Raw genomic sequence first — 22380 nt, 5'->3', positions numbered from 1 at the left:
CTATCAAATAGGTTCAAACCAACATCACGCAGAGATATCAATTAGGATAACAATTAATGAAAGATGGCAGATACAAATTGTTTCATTCAAATAATTAAATAATACAAGCACCAGCAGCTTCAACCTCCTCTCCCGAATAACAAATTAAATAATACAAGCACCAGCCATGTTTACCTAAACCATCACACAAAATAGTGTACAATGAATGTATTAGTAACAAAAACAATGAAATAATCAGGATTTGTGGGTGGGAGGGTACCAATGATGATACTTCATATATGTAGATACATAAATTGCTGGACAGGTTTCATTATTTCAATGCCTGAATCATACTTCGATACTTTTCTCGGGGTGGTGTTTATCCTGAACAATTGAGGGTAAAGGTCAAAGCGGTCCACCAGCATTGCAACATAAAATATGTCATCAGTCTAATGTAACAAAGATTGACAAATGATTCTAACCTTAATGCATACATATATATAATGGACATCATTGTTCTTTCCAAACACAGTTTCTCCCTTAGTATCTAATGGAATTGGAACAATCAGATCCTTGTTCTGATCATCTGAACTGTTTCCAGATTCAAGTTTCTCTGCATGCAATTAAATGAACGTTCCATGAACAGACTTATGAATATAATCATTTGGAGAACGGAAGCAGGCTCACAGAATTCAGATAAATTTTGAAGCTAATAAAATAACCAAGACCACAATAAAAGTTCAGCAAACCTATAGTGTGGAGTTTAATTGCCCAGGTGCGTGAATTTCTCAACAATGAAAGTCGATATACAGGTGAACCATATGTAATCTGTAAATCATGTAAACCTCAGTAAGGGATGGACGCAAAGCACAAATAAGCTTTAAATAGGCATTGATAACCGGACAAAAAAATTGATGTTCAATTGCACTTCGCGTGCCCAACACCCCTGAATACTCGTCCTTTTTAATGACAAAAGAAACAACCTACCAGATAAATAAAATAAGATTAAATAAGTATAAGGACGATTACATTACCAGGATATATGCTCCTTTCTCCTTGAGAACCCTATAATTATGACCAACCACTTTGACTTATGGAAGAAAGTGAGAAGAAACAGTAACAAGCAAACTAGAAAAAATGTCCATAATACCTGTAGACTTCTTCGAGCATCCTACCGGCATTTTGTCGTGAGTTTTGACCACACTACGGGGACGGAAAAATCAATATAACGATCAGCTTATTAAGATACTGTTGGAAATCATGGATATCGTGATATGTTGTGCTCATGAGTCATGATCATTCAGATTGTCTAGATATCTCTAGATTGATATTGTGTAAGTTCGAGGTTTTGTGTTTGTGATTTGTGTTGTGTTCAGGAAATTTTAAGTTAGCCCTGAAATGCATAAATACCCAAATACATTGTTGGAAAAAAACAGGAAAAATATTACCTAATCTCTCACAGATACATAAAATGTGACACGTATTACTCACCAAGAGAGAGTCCAGTGTTCCTGGAAGAATATTAAAAAGTATCAGCAACTGTTGTCGAGTGGATTGTTTCAGAAACCGGCAGATATAATAGAAGTACCTTTATCAACCACAGCGTCAAAGGAATTTGCATTAATTGAACTCATATCCCGGACATCCATTTTCATATCTGCTCAGACATTAAGGAAATGGTGCCTGAAGTATGTGCTTTATACATCGAGAATAGTATATGTCTGACAGCAGTATGATTATTTCTTATTACTTATAATATCTAGGATGAAAAATCTAATTGATACATTTTTATTCATGTAACGAATGATACATTTCAGCTTTGGATGATTGGAATACTTCTCTTTCATGGCCTCAATCACCACAGAGGATGAATCGATGTTGACAACCTCTTGGTATCCATCATCAACCATGCTTTCACTAAAGGCTGCAGAAGGAAAGCATCGTAATCAGATAACAAATTTTAACTACGAATCACAAAGAACTATTGTGTTGCTAGCTTTGCATACTTTTTTACTTGAACACAAATTAATGACTTCAATGGTAAAGGCATAGTTTGTTCCATGGCGTTATAAAAGATGGGTCGCGGAGTTTCCTAGGATAGACTTTATTACCAAGTGATACATGGCATATCATAGCAAAGCACATGCTTTAACTTATGCAATTTTAGCTGTTAAATGATGTCACCGCCAATGTAATGCATAATTAAGATGAAAGGAGCTTGTCAAGATAAAATTTGGACATAAACACACCAATTCTTCTAAAGGGAATAATATTCAATACTAGATCCATGCGTGCCAGAATTTATGAATCCGAAACATCTATTTCCACGAGCTCAAGCATGGGGCAGTAAATTAGTTGATGCAACTCGAGATTGGCTCTCTTAGGACTAGCTCTTGCAAAGATCGAGGGGATCACAGGCAAATAAGCAACACTATCACACTTATCAATTAAAAGAAACGAAGAAATTCCAGGGTTGATCAATTAAAAGAAACGAAGAAGTTCCAGGGTTGATCACACATATGCTATATTTGGATGCACTTGAGATATACATCAAAAGATTCGACTCAAAAACGAGTATATAGTAGTGATCCGAAGCAACTTCGATGAAAACTTTAGACTTTGTTTAAAATTCCAAAAAGATGAGGGAAAACATATCGTTCACAAGTATAACCAAGATAATATGAGATCAGCTCCCATAACAAATTGTCCACACAAAAAAACGAGCTAACATTCACTAAAAAGAAACAAGTATTAAAGATGTAAAATGGGGTAAATACCGGAATTTCCACAGCCAACGACGAGAACGCGGTGGGGACGGGGAATGTAGAGGCGGATGAGAGGAGCGAGGGAGGGGTAATTTTGGTACCAATCGAAGGGGGTGGAATCCTGTGCATATCGATTATCCCAGTACCATGACTCGCCGTAAGCCTGCGTATCACCGCCGGCGGTAGCCGGGACGCGGTCCGCCGTCATTCACGATTAATTTCCTGCGCCACTACCGGTCAGAGATGTGTTTTCGGGGAACATGTAATAATTCCGAGGGCTAATTATGTGCAGCACTGAAAAAACGAGGAAAAATGTCTTGTAATATTTATTTCTTGTCAATTGATTCATTGAAGGTTTCAAAAAAAAAAAATAGTATTGGTTCTATTTGACGAATATTTATTTGATTCTATTTTGTGAAACATATTTTTTATCTGACTGAACAATGAAAAATATTAATTTTATTTTTTACTTTAAGTATGAATCGAGTCGAACCGTCATTTGTGAGACTGTCTCACGAAACTTATTCTCTATTTATTCAGTTTGTAGATATTATTTAATCGTCTTTATTGCTAGTTCGATCTAATTGATAATTACATTGAGTTATATATATAATGTATATGTGTGTGTAAAATTTTGTTATGTTACACACTCGTCATATAATATTATGTTTCTGATAGCTTTCTAATTGATTTTTAAGCAAAATGTTAAGATATAAAAAAAAATATCAACGTCAAACTCGTACATCCAATTTATAAAATAAGAAATAACGTGAGCGTTCCATATTACGTGCCATAAATGGGTGGATGATTGATATTAACACCACATTGGTGTTCAAACCCATGTAGGTGTCCTTATGAAAATTGTTCAAAATTATATATACAATTCTGAATTAATTAATTCAGCCTATATAAGACATTTAACACGCTGAGATATTAGTTATAAAGTTTTTGAAATCCTCAAACGTAATCAAGTAATAAAACAAGATATGACTAAACGTAAGTAAGAACTTGCCTTTAAAGAGAGTGAAAGGTTTTGTGGGCTTGGACCATTGTGCATTTAGATCTAATTTAAGTAATTTAATTTTTTAAAAATAACATAAATACTGAAGATTAAGCCTAACATCCTTTATTAGGTGGAATAAATAAAAGATAAAAATTTGTGTGATACGATCTCACAGATCGTATTTTATGAGACGTGTCTTTTATTTGGATCATCCATGAAAAAGTATTACTTTTTATGGTAAGATTAATATTTTTTATCGTGAATATCGTTAGAGTATTGTTTGTCATATAATAATAAATATAAAATAATTTTCTAATTTAACAAATTTTGGAAATATATATATATATTTTTAAGTGATTTTTAATTTGTATATAAAAAAGAAACGAGTAAGCGAGCTGTATCCACCTCAGCCTCCATGAATGTACACTGAGATTCCATCCAAAGGGGACGCTGTTTGGTCTCTATATATTTCTCCAATGTCCGCCTGCCTTCTTCGCACCGCTTTCCACTCTTCTCTCCGTCTCTCCCATTTCTCGCCTCCCATTTCAACCCTAGGTATGATTTTCTCTCTTTGTATTTCTAATTGTCAATATAATTTTTTTCTTGGTTTTTCTTTCATTTGCTGATAATGGAGATATGTTGAGTGATATGGATCTCGTGTTTTCTTGGAAAAAAAGCCATCTTTTTCTCTCTTTTGGTATTTGTGGTTTTTTGGGATGTTGGGTTTTGATGGGTTTTCAACTCTTGAAAAATCTAAGTATTAATTTGTGATGCTGTTTGAAAAGGCAATTTGTGATGCTATAATAAAAAAAAAGGTAGTAATCCAGATCTACGAGTTTCTTGAGTAAATTTAAGGTTCAATGGAGTGTGAGTGATGATCTCGAGGAGAAATAATTTAACAGAATCTGCATATCTATGTTTTTTCTGCAAATTTGCTTCGATTATTATATCAGTCGTGTGGTGAGCCAAATTGTTTAATTTGTATGCATGTTCTCTAGGTGTGAGAGATGGAGACTTTCTTGTTCACATCGGAGTCGGTGAATGAGGGACACCCTGACAAGCTATGCGACCAGATCTCCGATGCGGTTCTTGATGCCTGCCTTGCCGAGGATCCCGAGAGCAAAGTTGCTTGTGAGACTTGCACCAAGACTAATATGGTCATGGTGTTTGGTGAGATTACCACCAAGGCTCATGTTGACTACGAGAAAATAGTCCGTGACACGTGCCGTGCTATTGGATTTGTATCGGATGATGTGGGTTTGGATGCCGACAACTGCAAGGTTCTCGTTAACATCGAGCAGCAGAGTCCTGATATTGCTCAAGGTGTCCATGGTCATCTTACCAAGCGACCTGAGGAGATTGGTGCTGGTGATCAGGGCCATATGTTTGGCTATGCCACGGATGAGACCCCTGAATTGATGCCTCTTAGCCACGTTCTCGCGACCAAACTTGGCGCTCGTCTTACTGAGGTTCGAAAGGATGGTACTTGCCCATGGTTGAGGCCCGATGGTAAAACCCAAGTGACAGTCGAGTACTACAACGAGAATGGTGCCATGGTTCCTATTCGTGTTCACACCGTCCTGATCTCGACTCAGCATGACGAGACCGTGACCAACGATAAGATCGCTGCCGACCTGAAGGAGCATGTCATCAAGCCTGTCATTCCCGAAAAGTACCTTGACGAGAAGACCATCTTCCACCTCAACCCTTCTGGCCGTTTCGTCATCGGTGGCCCCCACGGTGATGCTGGTCTCACAGGTCGCAAGATTATCATCGACACTTATGGAGGGTGGGGAGCTCACGGAGGCGGTGCTTTTTCTGGAAAGGACCCGACTAAGGTCGACAGGAGTGGTGCATATATCGTTAGGCAAGCTGCCAAGAGCATTGTGGCTGGGGGGCTTGCTAGGAGGTGCATAGTTCAGGTTTCTTATGCCATTGGTGTGCCAGAACCCTTGTCGGTGTTCGTAGACACCTACGGAACAGGAAAGATCCCTGATAAAGAAATTCTCGATATTGTTAAGGAAAACTTTGATTTCAGGCCTGGTATGATTTCTATCAACCTGGATCTGAAAAGGGGTTCCGGTAATAGATTCTTGAAGACTGCTGCTTATGGCCATTTTGGTAGAGATGACCCCGATTTCACTTGGGAAGTGGTGAAGCCTCTCAAGCATGACAAGGCTCAAGCTTAAAGAATTGGAACAACCAGTATGGACCACTCTTAGCTTTCAAGAATTATGGATTCATTTTTTATTTGATTTTACACTCTTCGTGTTATACTTTTTATAGACGGGTACGCGTCGCCTATGATTAATGTTTAGAGTTGCCTACTTTTAATGAGAAACTGGATTTTATTTTTTGTAGTTGGAAATAGGATCTTGAAATACGAGGAAAAATTGCTTCGCATATTCATAAAAAGAGTCGTTTACATTAAAGATCACTTTGCTCTTTTAAAAGGGGATCGTTAATTGCAAGTGGATGTTCGATTACAAAATCGCTTTCGCAGGCTTGCCTATAAAATCTCCTAACCAAAATAAACTGAAAATAAATAACACAATGGGTATGTCCATAAACATCAATAGACCCCTAATAATGAAATGCCGACACTTGGTCTTCAATCAAAGAGATCCGAAACCCAACTTAATCCTCGTAATATTGCTTACGCTCCCATGAACTTTTTCCATCTTCATGAAAAAATTACGAGACTTCATGTTTCCTAAAACCTTTCGGTGCATATAACAAAATTTGTGTCGCGTCGTCAAGTTAAGGTGCAACTATGAGTAGATGAAATACTTACCATTAATGTGAGGCTCACACATCTTTCAGTGGAGCAGAATGTGAGGTATGCTTCTGGTTCTTGGATAGATCTGCTTCTTGGATAGAAAGTCGGTGGTCCTTCAACAGGCTCAACGTCGGCAACCCTGATAAAAGGAATTGCAGAGACAGTGAATTATGATTTACTGTCAATTCATCATATCTCGTACATACGCCAAAACTTTTCCACCATAAATATACGGAAGCATAAAAAGGGCTTTTGAATCAAAGTGCCACCAACTCGACAAGCATCCCGAAATTCGTTAGCGGCATCGTCAAACATCAGCGTAACATGTACACGTAAATAAGCTGTAATAGTCCCCCATAGGTAGAAGTGAATGTTTTAATTGGTTAGTTACAAGACTTGACTGCATGGCTCTAATTGAACTCTATGAAGCGGACGATTTATCAGTCATGTTAAATTGACAGACAGTAGCTTTTACCACTCCACATAATTATTTGGTGGATTTGTAGCTGTTTTGACAATTGCCACTTCCTGGTTTTTCTATTTGATGAGTACAGATAATGGACATGAATAAGTATTTATTTTCAGAAGTCAGAACAAATAAACCAAGGCAAATTTGTATCTGAGACGAAGTTCAGTAGGTTCCAGGTCTGAATATAGAGCCAGAGATACAGTGGATATGAATTGATAAGGAGAAGACCATTTTCTGAGAATTGGACAGGCTGCTTCAAAATCACGTATCAAATCCATGTGTTAAGATGCACTAAAAGAGTTGGAAAATACCTCCACATTACAATGTAAGGCCATTGTTCGTGACAAAATAATTGCTACTAGGAAGAATGAATTAAGTAAAGTCTCGGAAAAAGGATTAAGTGATCTATTTTATATGAAGTAAATTCAAGTAGAACAATTCAATTTCACCCCCTACAAAGAAATACGAACATGATAAACAGAACCAGGTACAGAAATGTCAAAACAATCATTTTAAGAAGCAAAAGGAGAAAAGAAGTAAACCTGGGTACATCAAACCGCGTGATCGTTCCTAGGACTTCAGGTAAAGTTCAAGTCACTTAACAGGCAGTTGCCTTCGGTTAGAGTTTCTTTTCCATGGTGGAGATCAAGGGTTTCACGAATTCGTATGAAACAGAATATTGATAATGCATCTCTAATCAAACTTATGTTATATCTAATACTTGAAGGAGTCCAAAAAGAGACCAAGCGATAGCCCAGCCTTCCAGTAATTGAATATGATGATTAAGTTCTTTATTTTGTCCACAAAATTTAGAGAATACTTATACATAAGAGCCCCAATCCCCTCCACAAGAGCCATGGCCAAAGCAGCAGACAGCACATCCCAGTCTCCTGTTTGTCCAATCGCAGTGGCAAAAGCAGTTGCGCAATAGAATCCCACCAAGAAAGAGAATAATTTGACGGGAAGGTTTCTCCTCAACTCCTTTAATCTAGTAATCAAAATAACTCGAACAGTTTGGATAGCCCTGATAAGCCGAGTTCCACCACGTGAGTCATTTGCAGAAGAAGAAGAATTTAGCCTACTGCCATCGGTTGCACTTCTAAGAGACCATGTCATCCTTCTACATGATTGTATGTAAACAAGTTTCAGCTCATGCAATGTATAAAGCATGCCAAATTCATTTGGGAAAAAACAGAATATTGGAGAATAATTATCATCGAACTGTTTTTTATGTAGCTAGACATGATTCTTTAAGTAGTAAACAAAAAACCATATAAAACAGCACGGTCTAAAGACCCACTTGAATTTGTCGACCGTAAAAGATTGACCCTTGGCAACGGAAAACGTCAGCAGAAAGGGCGTGGGCGTCGATTTGCCAAAGGAAAAAGCAACAAGCAACCTTGACTTGGAAATTTTAGCACTCGGGAGTCTGAAACCAGTCAAATTGAGAGACGATGGCATGTTCTTGGATCAAACCATAGAGGAACCCGGAGGCTGCAATCCAGATGTTCAATAAAATAAAAGCAATATCATCGAATTCCTCCATAAAATACAGGGTTCAGAATGAAAAATCAAATTACCAAATCATGAAAATAGAAGATACTACACTCACATTATTAGAAAATAATTGAAGCCCAGATGAAAATTCGTCAAGAAACTCAGTCCCTTCTCAAATCTTGACGCCATAATAACGCCTCCATGAACATCAGATCAAAAAACACAATTATGTTATACTTTAACTGCTAAAAATGATGCGCAGAATTGGAGCCAGTTTTCCATTGAAGAAGAGTAAACGAATGTAAGGTTTGAGAAATGAGGTATGAGATTCACCGGAGAAGAATGGTGTCAACTTTAACCCAAACCAAAACACCACTAACAGGGACCGCAATTGGTGTTTATTCGATTGGTAAACATTGAGAAATGTGGATTTTTGTCAAACATAATATATGAATATTTTTATTTATAAAAGAAAAAAAAATAGACAAACAAATAAGATTAAAGATTTTAGTATTAGCAAATTTTTTTTAAAAAAGAAGTAGAAATTATATGTAATGGAAATTGATGAATTTTTATGTTAGTGGGAAGTTATAATCGTTAGTAGAATAAAGTTTGAAAGAAGTTATTTTTTTTTAAATGTTTTTGTCTATAAATTTTCAGTTAACAATGTTTATATATGAAATTCGACATTGATATAACTAATTCTGACGAAAATAATTTTTATAACATGCTAAAGCTTTATAATATAGTAAAGATTATAAATTTTTTTTTTGGAACAATTACTTTTTGTCTTAAAGACGTTCATCATCTTTTTCAAAATAATTTTTTTCAATGACAAATAAAACCTTAGACAAAAATTTAGAGAGAAAAAATATTTCATCGTAACTAACATAGAACTTTGATGTATAATTTGTTTTTTTTTTTTTTAAATGTTGTCAAAAGACAAAAACTTGTGTGAGACGGTCTCACGTGTCGTATTTTATGATACGGATATCTTATTTGGGTCATCCATGAAAAAATATTACTTTTTATGCTAAGAGTATTACTTTTTATTATGAATATCGGTAGAGTTGATCCGTCTAACATATAAAAATTCGTGAGATCGTCTCACAAGAGACTTAATCTTGTACAAAAAAGGGAAACTTCAAAAAAATCCTCAAAGCCTATTTTAATTTATGCATCAGTTTGAAAGTACTTTTTTTTTAGTATATACTGTCAAGCATTGTTTAGTTTGGACTCCCCAATTCTTTCAAAAATACTAAAATAACCTTCTTCATGACTTTTGAAATCCCCAAAATACCAATGTTATTATATTATTTATTAATTCTTTTTCTTAGTATATTTACAAAATATAATTTCTTGAACATTAAGAGTTAAACAATGTGATCTCAAAGTGGTTAATTTTTTTTTTTTTTTTTTGTGTATACTTCGTTCAATCAAATCTTGATAGCAATTTTTTCAAAAAGTAAATTTCTCCATAACAAGCAATATAAAGATTAGCTTTCGGAGAAATAATTTAATATGTTGATTAAGTTGATAATTTTTTACATCTTTTAAAAAACAATTTACTTGAATGGGGAGAGAGCATAACAAGACGTTGTTTCCTTGGACGATGGTAAAACATAGAGTTGTCAGAATGTGTCAGGCTCGTCCGGTTTACCTGTTCCGTATTGCCAAATAGGAGATTTGGGTTAACAATGTCTAGCTCGTCCAAATGCGGCCCATCCCACCAAATGGTGAATTGTGATGGATTGCTGATCAATCTGTCTCAACCCGTCAAATATAACTAAAAATTGATGGATGGGTTCGTCACGTCCCGTCAAATAGACGGGTTGGGTTCCATCCAAATGACAGGTCGGTCTGTCCCGCTGCGCCAAATGACGGGTTGCGGTCGGTCTCGTCCCGCTACGCCAAATGACGGGTTGCAATCGTCACATCCTGTGACTCGTTTTGACAACTCTAGTAAAATCTATAAAATTATTGAAAAAATGGTAACTTGAAGTCGATGAAAAAGAAATTGAATATGAAAGAGGAAAAATAAGTAGAAATTCACGTGTAAGCCGCATTTGTATATTTAAATAGCCCATGAATTGATATATTATATATAAATCAAATCGACGAGTTTGAAACAAAACAAAGGTCAGACAAAAAGACTGGTCCTGAATGAAACTTGAACAAAATTACTGAAATTAAGACAAAGCCTAAAACCAAATCCTTTATTGCACCTCCCCTTTTTTGTCTAAATCTAAAATATTTAAACTCCAAAGATTTATATAAAGATACATACACGCACACTGATGGATAATTAATTAACTTCTTACAACGTAACAAGCATTCTAAAAAGGGTCACTCAGAGCCATACTTCAATAGCTCCCACCTGAAGGGACGGAAACATGGATGAACTTCAGGCGAGCTTTTGAAGAGCAGCGCGGCACACACACAAATTGCGGCTATTGCCACCATGGACAGCATTGCCGGTTTGTAGATCCTCACGGATGATCTCCAACTTCCATAACCCCCCATTTTCTGCTCACATTGGCTACAACTTCGAGGTCTTTCTGTTTCAAAAGCAACCCCTGACTTACCCAACTTACCCGTGTTTCCGATTTTCTGTTTAGTGGGTACGGTGTTGTCTGGAATGTCCACTACAATGTGACTGTTTAGCAATTTCTTGTTCAGCTTCCGCTGAACTAGATGGATGTAGGAATAATGACCGCGGAAACATGCGTAATCATGAGGTGTCAACCCTGTGCTGTCTTTAGCATTCTTCCATGCGTCGATTCCCACCTGAAAAAGAAAATGTGATCTCTTGAGTTTAGAAACACGTATCTTTCTTAAACATGCCGTGCTTATTAAAAGCATACAAAGGAGGAACATACCGATTTGGGATCTTCAGTTAATGCATCCAATACACTCTCACGGCCATCTAGACAGGCCGCTATGTGAAGAGGAGTCAGCCCTCCTGGCCCAACAGAATCAGGCCTAAACAAATACTGGTCCTCGTCAGCTTGATTAAGTTTTGGTCCCGTTTTGTTCAAAGATTCACTCGGACGGTATTCTAAGAGAAACTCTATCATGGACTTGCTATTTCTCCGGACAGCATGGTGAAGAAGGCCAATGTCCAGCAACGCGAGTAGAATGGAATTGTGTTTCCCCGGATCAACGGCACCATCCAAGAAAATGCTCAAGAGCTTTTCGACTACAGCACACCAGTCATGATCAATGGAGAACTCGATAAGCCACCTGAAACGTTTGAAAGGGAATAGATCCACTTTAGAACTGGATTCACCCAGCCTATACTTCAAACGGTTTCTCTGGAGAAGCCAACCCAATTCGTTCATGAACTCCAAAGCTTGGTTCCTAGTCTCTAATTTATTTGTATCTCCATCGGTGACTCCAATGATGCTCTCTAGGGTACAAATTTCTAAACAGACATCCTTCTCTGCAACGATGAAGGGAAAGAAGCTGCTGCTGAGACCATGGTCTTCAACCTAATATATATGAGTACAAACAAAATTTATTACATATAAAGGGTGAGCATGCATCAATTAGACTGTAATTTCACAAAACTCTTAATAAAACAAACAAAATATATTTTTTATTTGGGCATCAAAGCAATGAATACATCACCACCTCAATAAATCCCCTTCCAACTATATTTGGCATGGTGCAAGAGAAGTTAAGGGATTGAATCTCATCATGCTCCGTGAATGACTCTGCTACTGTTCTAGCACCACAATTTTCCTGAGCCAGATATTTTCCATCTATTTGGCATAGCAACCTGGACCAAAAAAACAAGTGAATGATATAAAATTTCTTCAGGCAGTGTTCGGATTCTTTATGAATTTGGATTGAAGGATTTCAAGTCCATTGCATATACTTGAGTAAAAATAAATTAATTAAGTATTTCAAATTCCAAATCTTAGTCCAACAAAATTTTGTATACAGTATTTGAAATCATCTGCACCTATATCTCATTTCGAATCAATGTATTTTCAGATATTTTGATTTCAAATCCTCTTTTAAATTCAAATACCTCCACAAGACGCAGCCTTAAATTTTCCAGAACTTCATAAAAGAATGAACGATTCAAACAACCTTGTCTAAACCAAGAGATTGATGCATGTAAAAAGAATACCTTGAAGTTACAAGGGAAAAATTGATCCCTTGGACAAAAAACTGAACACTCTCTGAGGCACAGACGGCAATAGGACTGATACTTGAAATTCTGCAGCTTTGATGATATTTTAGATGTGACGGTGTGTCTAGAACAACCTGGCCTGTGATCAGATGGAATTTTTCAGTGTTATTGACATTCAAAGATTTTCCATTTCTCGGAAACAGAAAACAATTTGAAACAAATAATAGGACCAGAAAATAAAATATACCGTCGTAGACAAATGAGATGTGATTCTGTACTTGAGAGTATATCCATCCAGTTTTCCAAAACGAATCGTTAGATGAATCAAAAAGCCTCCTCAAACTGGAATATAGATCACAGTACAGCTGGAGGCCAAAATAATTGTGACAGTTAGAAGTCGTTTTCTTAAAAGCTGTATTTATTCCCTTTTACAATAGCTCACGTAATCAAACTAATCAACATCCAGTTTGATTATTCATGTGCTTACAGTCTCACTGCACTCTAACTCGATTATTAACTTCCAACAATTCTGGCTGAATAAAAATTTACCTCCTCCCACATGGAATTATCCATACGTAGGTATATCGTCAGTATGACGCAACCAGGTCGGATGTAGCTTTCTATCTCTGTAGGACTATTGGATAGCCAATCAAGAATCTGAAATCAATTGAGTAAATTTGAAGTTCCAAACCACAAACGCGCAAATTTAAGTCATTGTTAAAATATTTAACCTTGAAAGCCAGGAACAAACCTGCTTTCGCACAACAAGAGGGAAATCACTTGGATCTTTCCCAAAGAGTTTAAAAACAATCCGATCTGTGCGACTCTGCGATCAAATTGAAAATTCTGTCACAATGAAACCCAACAAGAAATGGTATCTCAATGCAAAAACTACTTGAAGTTATTTCTTCCGTCCAACAATTAAAGCATTCAAAACATGGTTATCAAATAATAATACTTGATACCGCACAAGTTTAAGAGGCACTAGAAGTTGTGGTGAGGAGAATATCATATCCTAGTTCGGGAGCTGAATGCACAGTTTGATCAAAATGAAAGATTATATATGTATTCTAGTCATATGAAAACATGAAGATATAAGGGGTTGGGTTCTAAAATAGAAGCTTTCAATGTAGTCCTGCCGAAATATATAAAAGCTCTACAATGATTTTAGTTAACACCTGCTCATCCCCACTGGATGTAGATGGCGAATGGCTTGAAGTAGAACCAGAATTCCCACTGTTCTGAGCAGGAAAAGAATTTCGAGAATCTTTATACAGCCAAAATGACCTAGAAGGAGATACATTCCCTGTATTTTCTGGGGCAACAGTGTCCTCAAGACCGTCCATGCAGTCTTGTGAATCATCATAAACATTATTTAAGTCAATGTTACTCAGTTTTATCCTTTCTATTGGAGTATCAGAAGCATTTGCTTTGATCGAGTTGCTAGCCTTGTTTATTAAAGTAGATGCATTGTCTGTAATTCCACCTTGAGAATTATCAACCAGCATCCTCTTTTGTGTCAGATCAGATGCAGATACGATCACACCCTGCCCAGCATTTCTACTAAGGTCCTGCAGATAATAATAGTCAGAAAACTAACCAAAAAACGAGAATATTCAAGTCTTTGGGACCTTAGGCACCTTTTCGGTTTCCAGATATTTATCCACGTTCTGCAAATCCTGAGAAACAGGTAACAATGTAGCAGGGTTCCTTTCACCAGTTGTACCAACAAGATTTGCAAGGTTTCTTAGGAGATGAGATAGCAAACCCTGATTCTCTGTTTGATCTGAGTCATTGGCTGCAAAGTAATTGAGTGAGACAATTCATGATGAGTCACAAGAACTTGAGTGAATATAGAACGTCCTAGATGAATAAATTTAAAAAGACAAAACAAGAAAGACTTAAGAAACAGGTTTGGACATAGAACACAAAAAATCAAACAGGAGGAAAAAACACAATGAAAACATGGAAGCACGAGTGATGGTGTGGAATTGAAGCACCCACAGGTCCCTATAACATCCTTCTAATAGACAATCAATCACACGACTTCTTATAATTAGATGTGTTTGGCTCGAACATAGGTAATGAAAAAATGTCATATAAATTTCCTGGACTCTGGCTGATACATATCAAAGCTGACAGTAGTTGAAATAACTGAGCTTTATCTACGTTCCAAAATCTAATTTGAACCCTACAACTAATTAGCATCTACTGTGCAGATTGTAGCGATGCCAAAATTTTTCTTGGCTTGACCTAAATGATTATTGTTGGCCATGTACCTCCTTCAGTCAACACATATTTTGTTTAAAAGGAGAGAACAAAGAAAGGAAAACGTAAAAAAAGAAAGAAAAGAATAATTGCAGCATAAAATGCATCCTACTCTAGTTTGGTGATTGCACTTAAATAGTAGTTTATTTATAGATTTCAACAGGCACGTGGATGATACTCCAATGCATATAAACTCCCTTTATCCACGTCTACTATCTAGATAGCATAACTTAACTGAAGCAAGTTTGATTCTCAGAAAGTTGCTTTATTTCATCTTAGTCCCACTACAAAAGTTTTTTTTTCTGACAGGTGATTCTACTTTCAGGGATCCGGTAGTTCATTAAGATTAAACAAGTATGTGTTACCCATCAAAAAAAGAAACACGAAAATATATACAGCAACTAGACTACATCCATGAAATGCTCGATCAAATTTTCAAATTAAGCTAGCTCTTTTTCACATAATGCAGTCAAACGGCTAAGATAGTGCCGCATAACAAATAATTTAGTCAGATAGTAACTTACAATGTATATTGGAGAGTATCTTTAGCAGACTAATTAGTAAATAATTACTTCCCCGCTCATCATTAAGAGTTGCTGCATTCACAACATTTTCAGGATGAGTTTTCCTTCGCCTTTTGTTGTGACCTGCCAATCGCCTGCGACAACTCCTCTTCCCTTCATCAAACTCTTCCAGAACATGAAACCTGGAGAAAAATTAATACTATCTTAAAAATCACAATGGCATACTAACCAGTGGTTCTACTATTACTTGATTTTATAGCAGACTTCCAAATAATTTCAGAATGCATACACAGTCCAAATATACAACACAAGGCAGCATAATTCTGAGGAACGTATCTAGATTAGTGAACGTGGAGTGAAAAGGTATTAGAGGTGAGGAGTTAGATAGGAACTGCTGATCCTACGGTTTATGGGCAATGCTAACAATCCTTCCACAAAAATATTTAGATGAAAGAGTGACCTGCTGCACTGCTGACAAAACCGCTGCATAGCATTTCCCACTAAAGCTTTGGTAGCCTTAGAATGCACATCACAAACTTTATGCCGTTTGTGATAATCTTTCGCGTTGCTCAAGTCCGCCTTACAATCCTCCACTTGGCAAACCGCACGACTAGATGGTACTCCTGAAATTTTGGTCTTCTTACTACTCTTACCTTCTGACTTGTCTACATCCCCTTCCGTGACAGGATACATTTGTCCACCTAGCTTCAGATTCAGTGATCCACACTCTTCATTCACCTTTTCGGTTTCAACCTCAACACCCCTCCTACGTTTGTCCAACTCAGCCCGTTCTCTCTCAATTCCATCTGACCCCGATGAGAAACTATAGGAGGCTCCGTTATACGCCGGAATTTCTGATCCAGCCGGAAAGAACTGTTTACTTCTACAGTCTGATGGGACAGAGTTCAGAGGAGCAGCCACAAACAAATCGCCATCCCATATCCAGTCATTCAAATCCCATTCCACACTCCTTTTTCCCATGGCCTTCAAATCGGGAGCCACTGGACCAAAGAATTGATGCAACTTCCCACCAAACTTCGTCTCCATTTATGAAAATCCAAACCACCACAAAAGCCAAACTTCAAAACGAGAGAAAGTAAACAGAGTTCCAAGAATCTATATTCACAAAAATAAGGGCAAAGATTGAATCTTTCCTGTGGGTCTACAGTAAGCTGATTAAATTCAATTTTCGATCAGCCTCGCTAGTACCCCAGAAATTCAACAAGAGCACGATGACACATCCATGGATCCAAACAAGAACACCCCACGATCCAAAATAACTCTAATCTACCATTGAGATCGATTCGGGGTACCACATAACGGACAGACCACATCTCCCAACACTTTAACCCAAAAAGACTTTACCTTCGATCAAATACAAAAAACCCAGTATGTATCCTTTGAGGCCCGTCTTTGTGGATATCGGGTATTTCTTTTTCCCACTGCCTGTACAACATATGATAAGATAGGACTAAACCTTCCGACAAAACCGAAAGTGAGATTCGATCTGCGATGTTTCAGCTCTGACCGAAAGATCACCGGCGATTTAGAGCTCCACAATACAGAAGAGAGAGAGAAAACCCGAACCCGCGTTCTATCTATTATCAGGGTCAGAGGAAAACGTAAAAAAAAAATGGAGTACGCGATACAAAAAAATAACCTACAAGTACAATAACATTTGCTAGTATAAAAGGTACAAAAAAATTTGACCCCAGCTTCGCGGAATCTACAGCCCCCACATTCCAGTTCCCTCCGTCCATTGCTTGTCTCTACTATCAACAGTAAAAATTGAAAAGAGAAGTTAACTTGAGGAAATTTTGCATTTACCAGTGAATTGAATCTGCTCTGTTATGTTTGTATGTGAAAATATGGAGTGGAGTTGTATTGGTGGCAATTTTGATTCTTTATCAGCTTCCGCGCAAGCTAAATTTATTTTATAAAAAACTATAGTTGATGTTAACGGTATAATTTTAACAATTTAAATTGTATTGACAGTTCAAATTTCACGTGAATAATTATCGTACCCATTAGTGATCGTGCATTGTTAAATGTTATTTAAATTTGTTTTTTCAAAATATTTTGATGGAATAAATTGTTGATATAAGAAAAAAAATTTATTGACATGCAAGCGTGAGTGATCATTATAATCGTTCGAATAAAGTTCCTTTGATCTTGGAAAAACAAGTTGATATGCCCATTATCTATATTATTATTAAAAAAAATCATAAAAACTCATCTGAGACAGTATCATTGGACAATTTTGCATACATATATTATATTTGGTTCATCTATGAAAAAATATTATTTTTTTTGTCAAAAATATTAATTTTTTATTGTGAATATAGATAAGATTTAAAAAATATTATATATGAGCATAGATTAACTAGGTATCATACTCTTGGAATGTAGCAACAAAAAAAATATAGCATGCCCTTTATTCAATTAGCTAATAGTATGTCAAAATGATTATGAATTATTTGATGGGTAAATTTGAGCAAGTTGCAAAGTGGTTTAATGTAGTAAGCATGTGTGGGGTTGGGAGAGAGTACATAGAGATAGTGACTCTTCAGCAAATAAAAAGAGATGCCTCTCAATAATACCCAACTTCTTCTGCATCCTTCATTTTCTCAATTTATCTTCATTCAATTATCTTTCTTTATGTTATTTTTTTCAAAAAAAAATATTAATATTGACATGTTAATATTTCGATTATGTTATAAATTTTTTTAGGGTGAAATTGAAAAGAACATAAATGAAAGGTAAAATGTGGATTTTAGTCTTGTATATATTTGAGCTTAACTTTTTTAGACATGTATAATATGCTGAATCATTATAGTCGTGTGACTATATTTCGATTATTAATTTTAGTTATTATCATAAAAAATCATGTGATAAATTACTAGTATCATCAAGAAATTGTTGTGATTACGTGGTTTAAAAAAATTCACAATGATTTTTATGTCAAAAGTATTATTTTTCACTCTAAATATGAATCAAATCGATCCATTTGACGCGCAAATCCATAAGAATATATCACAAGAGATATACACATATTATCATATTATATTAGGAAAAAACTTGCGTGAGACGATCTCACAGGTCGTATTTTGTGAGACAGATCTCTTATTTGGGTCATCCATGAAAAAATATTACTTTCTATGCTAAAAGTATTACTTTTTATTATGAATATCGATAGAGTTGACTCATCTCATAAATAAAAATTCGTGAGACCGTCTCACAAGAGATCTACTCATTGTATTATTATCTTTTAGAGTAGGTAGCAGTTTTATCAATGGTTTGGAGTTTGATTTCTCTTATTAATATTTTTTCGGACGATTTTGTCACATGTGACTTACACAATATAATTTATTTAGCTAACATAAGTTGTAGGATATTGGACTACGTAAAAAATTTACCTAATGCACATAAAAAATAGCGGAAGCGATATAATCAATTAATTTTCATTTAAATTTCAGTTTAGATTTTATTATATAATCAATAATTTCGGAAAAGAACGTTGTAATAACATACATGATAAAATACAAAACTCTCACCAATCGGTTGACCAACACTCAGTTTTTTGGTTGCATCGACACTAGTGTCCATTTGGAACAATGGGCCATTTTCCCATTTTTGGACAACAAATAATGGAGTATTTTTTTGGAGTTAATACTTTTTAGGGTATGTCTTCCGTGTAATAGTGAGACGGATCGATCTAATTTACATACAAGACGTAGCCAAAAAAGAATTCGATTTTGAGGTGGATAAGTGGGAAAATATGGGGGTTGTCCCCGTCATACGATACACAATAATTATTATATTCATTTCGTTATTTGGTTAAAACACCAAAAATTATTACAACACAATTTCGAAATATTTCTAATGTTCTAAAAATGGTTTGAGTTAACAAAGTTAAAAAATAAAAGGTAAAAAATTATAATTTACGAACGAATTTTTCAGATATAAAATAAATAATATATTTAACCAAATATACATTACAAGTTGATGTTGATGTTGATGTTCTATAAATACTTAATATTATATTTTGTAGTCTAATCACCCACTTTGATATTTTCTTTATAGAAAAAATTCAAAAATTATTCTCATTTTTTAGTTTTACTAATTTGCATATCATATTTAGTTATTTACTCATTTGTTATACAATTTACTATTTATTGGATTTTGGACAAAGATTCAAATTTTTTTTTTTGGTTTTACGTTGATTTGTTAATTCAAATCAAGTTAAATTTGGTCAAATAATTTTATTACTGGACAACATTCAATAAACCAAAAACTTGTACTTAATAATATTTTTAAGCATGAGCCTAAGTTAAATAATTTTTATCAATATATATAAAAAAGTAAATCAAATATACTATATGTTCGGAAAATTCGACCTCGGGCCGAAACTCATCCCAGCCTTTTAGGCGACTCCGTCCCTTTCTATCTATGCAATGAAAAATAATATTTTTGATATAAAAAATAATATTTTTCACTAAAATAATAATATATTACACTATATATATTTGACATAAAAAATAATATTTTCAACTCAAAACCGCATATAATAACAATATTTCTTGATAACATAACTGATATCTTATTTTGGTCAAATATTTTTAACTTACATGATATTTTTCACAACATAACTAATAAAAATGATATTTTTGCAGTAAGAAATAATGTTTTGGACATAAAAGACTCGATAATTATCTATGTTATGCCGATTTAAGCATAATGTTGGAACGATTTAAAAATTTTGAGTTGCAATTAAGTATTTTGTTAAAAACTGAAGTGTTGGAAATGAGATTGTTAATCTCTAACTTTTTTTTAAATCATTTTTAGAGAAACAAATAAAACCAATAATGAGTTAGGTTTACGATGAAAAATAATGAAACTAGGAAGAATTGAAAACGATGTGATTAATATTAATACTAGGAAAGCCGAAAAAGTTGATAGGCCATTGGTTGTCTGATTTAGTAGGAGATTTTGAATACTAGGAGGGGAGGGGAGGGGAGGGTATGGATAGGATGATTACTAGAAAGCACGCTAACCCGGTGCGATTGATTACTCCACATTTGTTACTCTGCTGCCGGCTGCTAGCTCACCCTCTGCCACTGCGAACTTTTGTCAAATCTGAATCTTTTTTTGAAATATAACCCCCCCCCCCCCCTTTCTTCTAATTCACGGTTCTACACGGTATGCATCCATACACAGCTGGTGGATGTGTGGCCCGGACTTCGATGTAGGAGGTAAAACTCGGAACCCACTTCCCCTTTCCTTCGGATTTTCATTGTATTGTTCAAGATTTCATCTTTGCAGTTTCTTTGTTTTTGTAGTGTGCGTGGCTGCGTGCCTTTGTATCTGTGGAAAAAGATTCAGTTGTTTTCCTCGATTTGATTTACGTGATTTTGTTTGTAGTTCTTTTTCCTTCATTATCGGGTGCGATGTATTGCTAAGGTTTGTGGGCTGTTGTAAGAGGGTAAGAGCTTTTGGGGAAAAACTGTTGAGGTTGAGAAACGGGAAACTAGTTGTCTTACAGCTATGCCTTATTCATCACCATTTATACAGTTTAATTTATGTCCTGCAATTTGAATGTAAAGTGATAGTGCAGACACAAATAAGCATAGGTTACGGGATCAATCTAGTGAATCCTAAGTAAAAACAACAGCAGTTTATGAATGAAACTGATCTCACGTGGGCGTGATTTTTCCAGATACTGCTATAGTGATGCAACTTGAGATTGCTGATTGTCTTAAATCTTTGTCATTCATTCATGAGTATTAGTTCTTTTCGCATGTTCAGAATCTCAGATGACTGAATGCGTTGCAAGATATTATCGAATGCGCATATTATCTGTGAAATCATGCATAATGATATTGTGTGTACTTTCTTTCTCAATCACGACACTACATGTTAATCTCCTTCGTTGGTCTTTCTCAGCTTACTCCCTGGGCATGCTGTTTTTTTCCTTTGATATATCTGGACAAGTTTGAGGCAGAGGGCAATTTGAGGACTGGGATCTGTTTAAATTGGCCAGAATCAGATGTAAATCCGTGATATCGTGAAGATTGCCCATGATTGTGGAACTACTACCTGATCATTCTTCTTCTGATATCCTCATTTCTGGTTAAGCATGTTGGAGATCATCTGTTTTTATTGCTGAGTGGAGCTTGATCCTTCTGAGGACCCAGTGCAGCAGAAGACCGCAGTAAAATGATAAATAGATCATTAATCTTAACATATTTCTACCTTCTAATCTACATTACACTTTCATCTGGAGTTATTTTATATAACAAGGTACTTGATTTTTACTAATAATTTCTGACACTCAGCTCTTTCCCTTGTGTAAAATATGTGCAATGTTCCGTTTCTATGATGACACCGACAGAGCCCCATTATACAACTTTTGAATCAAAGTGACATTTACTCATGTTGAGCATAGATTTTCGTTTCATAATTTATTAATGCTTTCACAAGTTTGGTCTTTCTCACTTACTTTATAGTTAGTTGTCTTGCCCCCATTTTCATTTCATAATTTGTTAATGCTTTATCATGGTTGCTATTGATGTGCACTGACATTGACTTTTGTAGTGGGTTCTTTCACCGAAATACTTTAACTTTCCATTTCCAATAACACTTACTATGATACATATGGGATTCTCCGGTGCAGTGGCATTTTTCCCTATTCGCGTCTTCAAGGTACGTCTACCTGCCGCATGTTAACTATAAAAATTCCCTTATCATTTGGTGTCACCAAATCATGCTGTGCCATGAGAAAAACATGCGTATTGATATCTTACCCATATTTATTTAAAACCCCAAGGAAAATCCGCCTCAACTGTAACATTTATTTTCATATTGGATATTTTACCATTAACATAATATTCTTTGTACTCCTGCATTTTAGAATACTAGGAATGATCACGTGCGATGCACGTGGGTGATTAATAAT

General features: G+C 35.6%; 4 protein-coding genes and 1 pseudogene across 10 annotated transcripts; 2 read left to right on the top strand and 3 right to left on the bottom strand.

Moving 5' to 3' along the window:
* Positions 1-67: 67 nt before the first annotated feature.
* LOC140983798 (uncharacterized) lies at positions 68-3079 on the bottom strand. Its single transcript, XM_073450943.1, has 9 exons — positions 2757-3079; positions 1790-1903; positions 1568-1636; positions 1471-1490; positions 1130-1182; positions 1014-1044; positions 729-807; positions 462-592; positions 68-363 (listed from the first exon to the last, which is right to left on the bottom strand). Exons 1-9 carry the CDS (start codon positions 2950-2952, stop codon positions 328-330), a joined length of 729 nt encoding a protein of 242 aa, XP_073307044.1. The 5' UTR covers positions 2953-3079; the 3' UTR covers positions 68-327.
* A 1068-nt stretch (positions 3080-4147) lies between these two features.
* LOC140983797 (S-adenosylmethionine synthase 2-like) lies at positions 4148-6103 on the top strand. The gene is made up of 2 exons (XM_073450942.1): positions 4148-4302; positions 4746-6103. Exon 2 carries the CDS (start codon positions 4755-4757, stop codon positions 5934-5936), a length of 1182 nt encoding a protein of 393 aa, XP_073307043.1. The 5' UTR covers positions 4148-4302; positions 4746-4754; the 3' UTR covers positions 5937-6103.
* Positions 5859-8881, bottom strand: LOC140983799 (uncharacterized protein ycf20). 7 transcript variants are annotated; one of them, XR_012176516.1, is made up of 5 exons: positions 8608-8881; positions 8296-8489; positions 7538-8115; positions 6542-6665; positions 5859-6428 (listed from the first exon to the last, which is right to left on the bottom strand). XR_012176516.1 is itself a non-coding variant. In XM_073450945.1 (3 exons), the coding sequence occupies exons 2-3, from the start codon at positions 8454-8456 to the stop codon at positions 7710-7712; spliced, it is 567 nt and encodes a 188-aa protein (XP_073307046.1). In that variant the 5' UTR covers positions 8457-8489; positions 8576-8881; the 3' UTR covers positions 5859-7709. The 7 variants fall into 7 exon arrangements, 3 of the variants coding, with proteins under 3 accessions (XP_073307046.1, XP_073307045.1, XP_073307047.1); XR_012176513.1 differs by having other exon boundaries at positions 5859-6467; positions 6542-8115; XR_012176514.1 differs by having other exon boundaries at positions 6542-8115.
* Positions 8882-10689: 1808 nt separating this feature from the next.
* Positions 10690-17074, bottom strand: LOC140985399 (squamosa promoter-binding-like protein 1). The gene is made up of 11 exons (XM_073453252.1): positions 15886-17074; positions 15426-15607; positions 14274-14431; positions 13812-14204; positions 13385-13459; positions 13183-13290; positions 12881-12998; positions 12631-12772; positions 12126-12273; positions 11372-11983; positions 10690-11279 (listed from the first exon to the last, which is right to left on the bottom strand). Exons 1-11 carry the CDS (start codon positions 16470-16472, stop codon positions 10839-10841), a joined length of 2964 nt encoding a protein of 987 aa, XP_073309353.1. The 5' UTR covers positions 16473-17074; the 3' UTR covers positions 10690-10838.
* Positions 17075-20348: 3274 nt separating this feature from the next.
* LOC140985095 (probable sugar phosphate/phosphate translocator At1g48230) overlaps positions 20349-22380 on the top strand; it is a 4512-nt pseudogene continuing 2480 nt past the window's right edge.

The sequence above is a fragment of the Primulina huaijiensis genome, chromosome 9, assembly GCF_012295235.1.
Source record: "Primulina huaijiensis isolate GDHJ02 chromosome 9, ASM1229523v2, whole genome shotgun sequence".
NCBI classification, from domain to species: Eukaryota; Viridiplantae; Streptophyta; class Magnoliopsida; order Lamiales; family Gesneriaceae; genus Primulina; species Primulina huaijiensis.
This window is presented reverse-complemented; position numbering and strand designations above follow the sequence as displayed.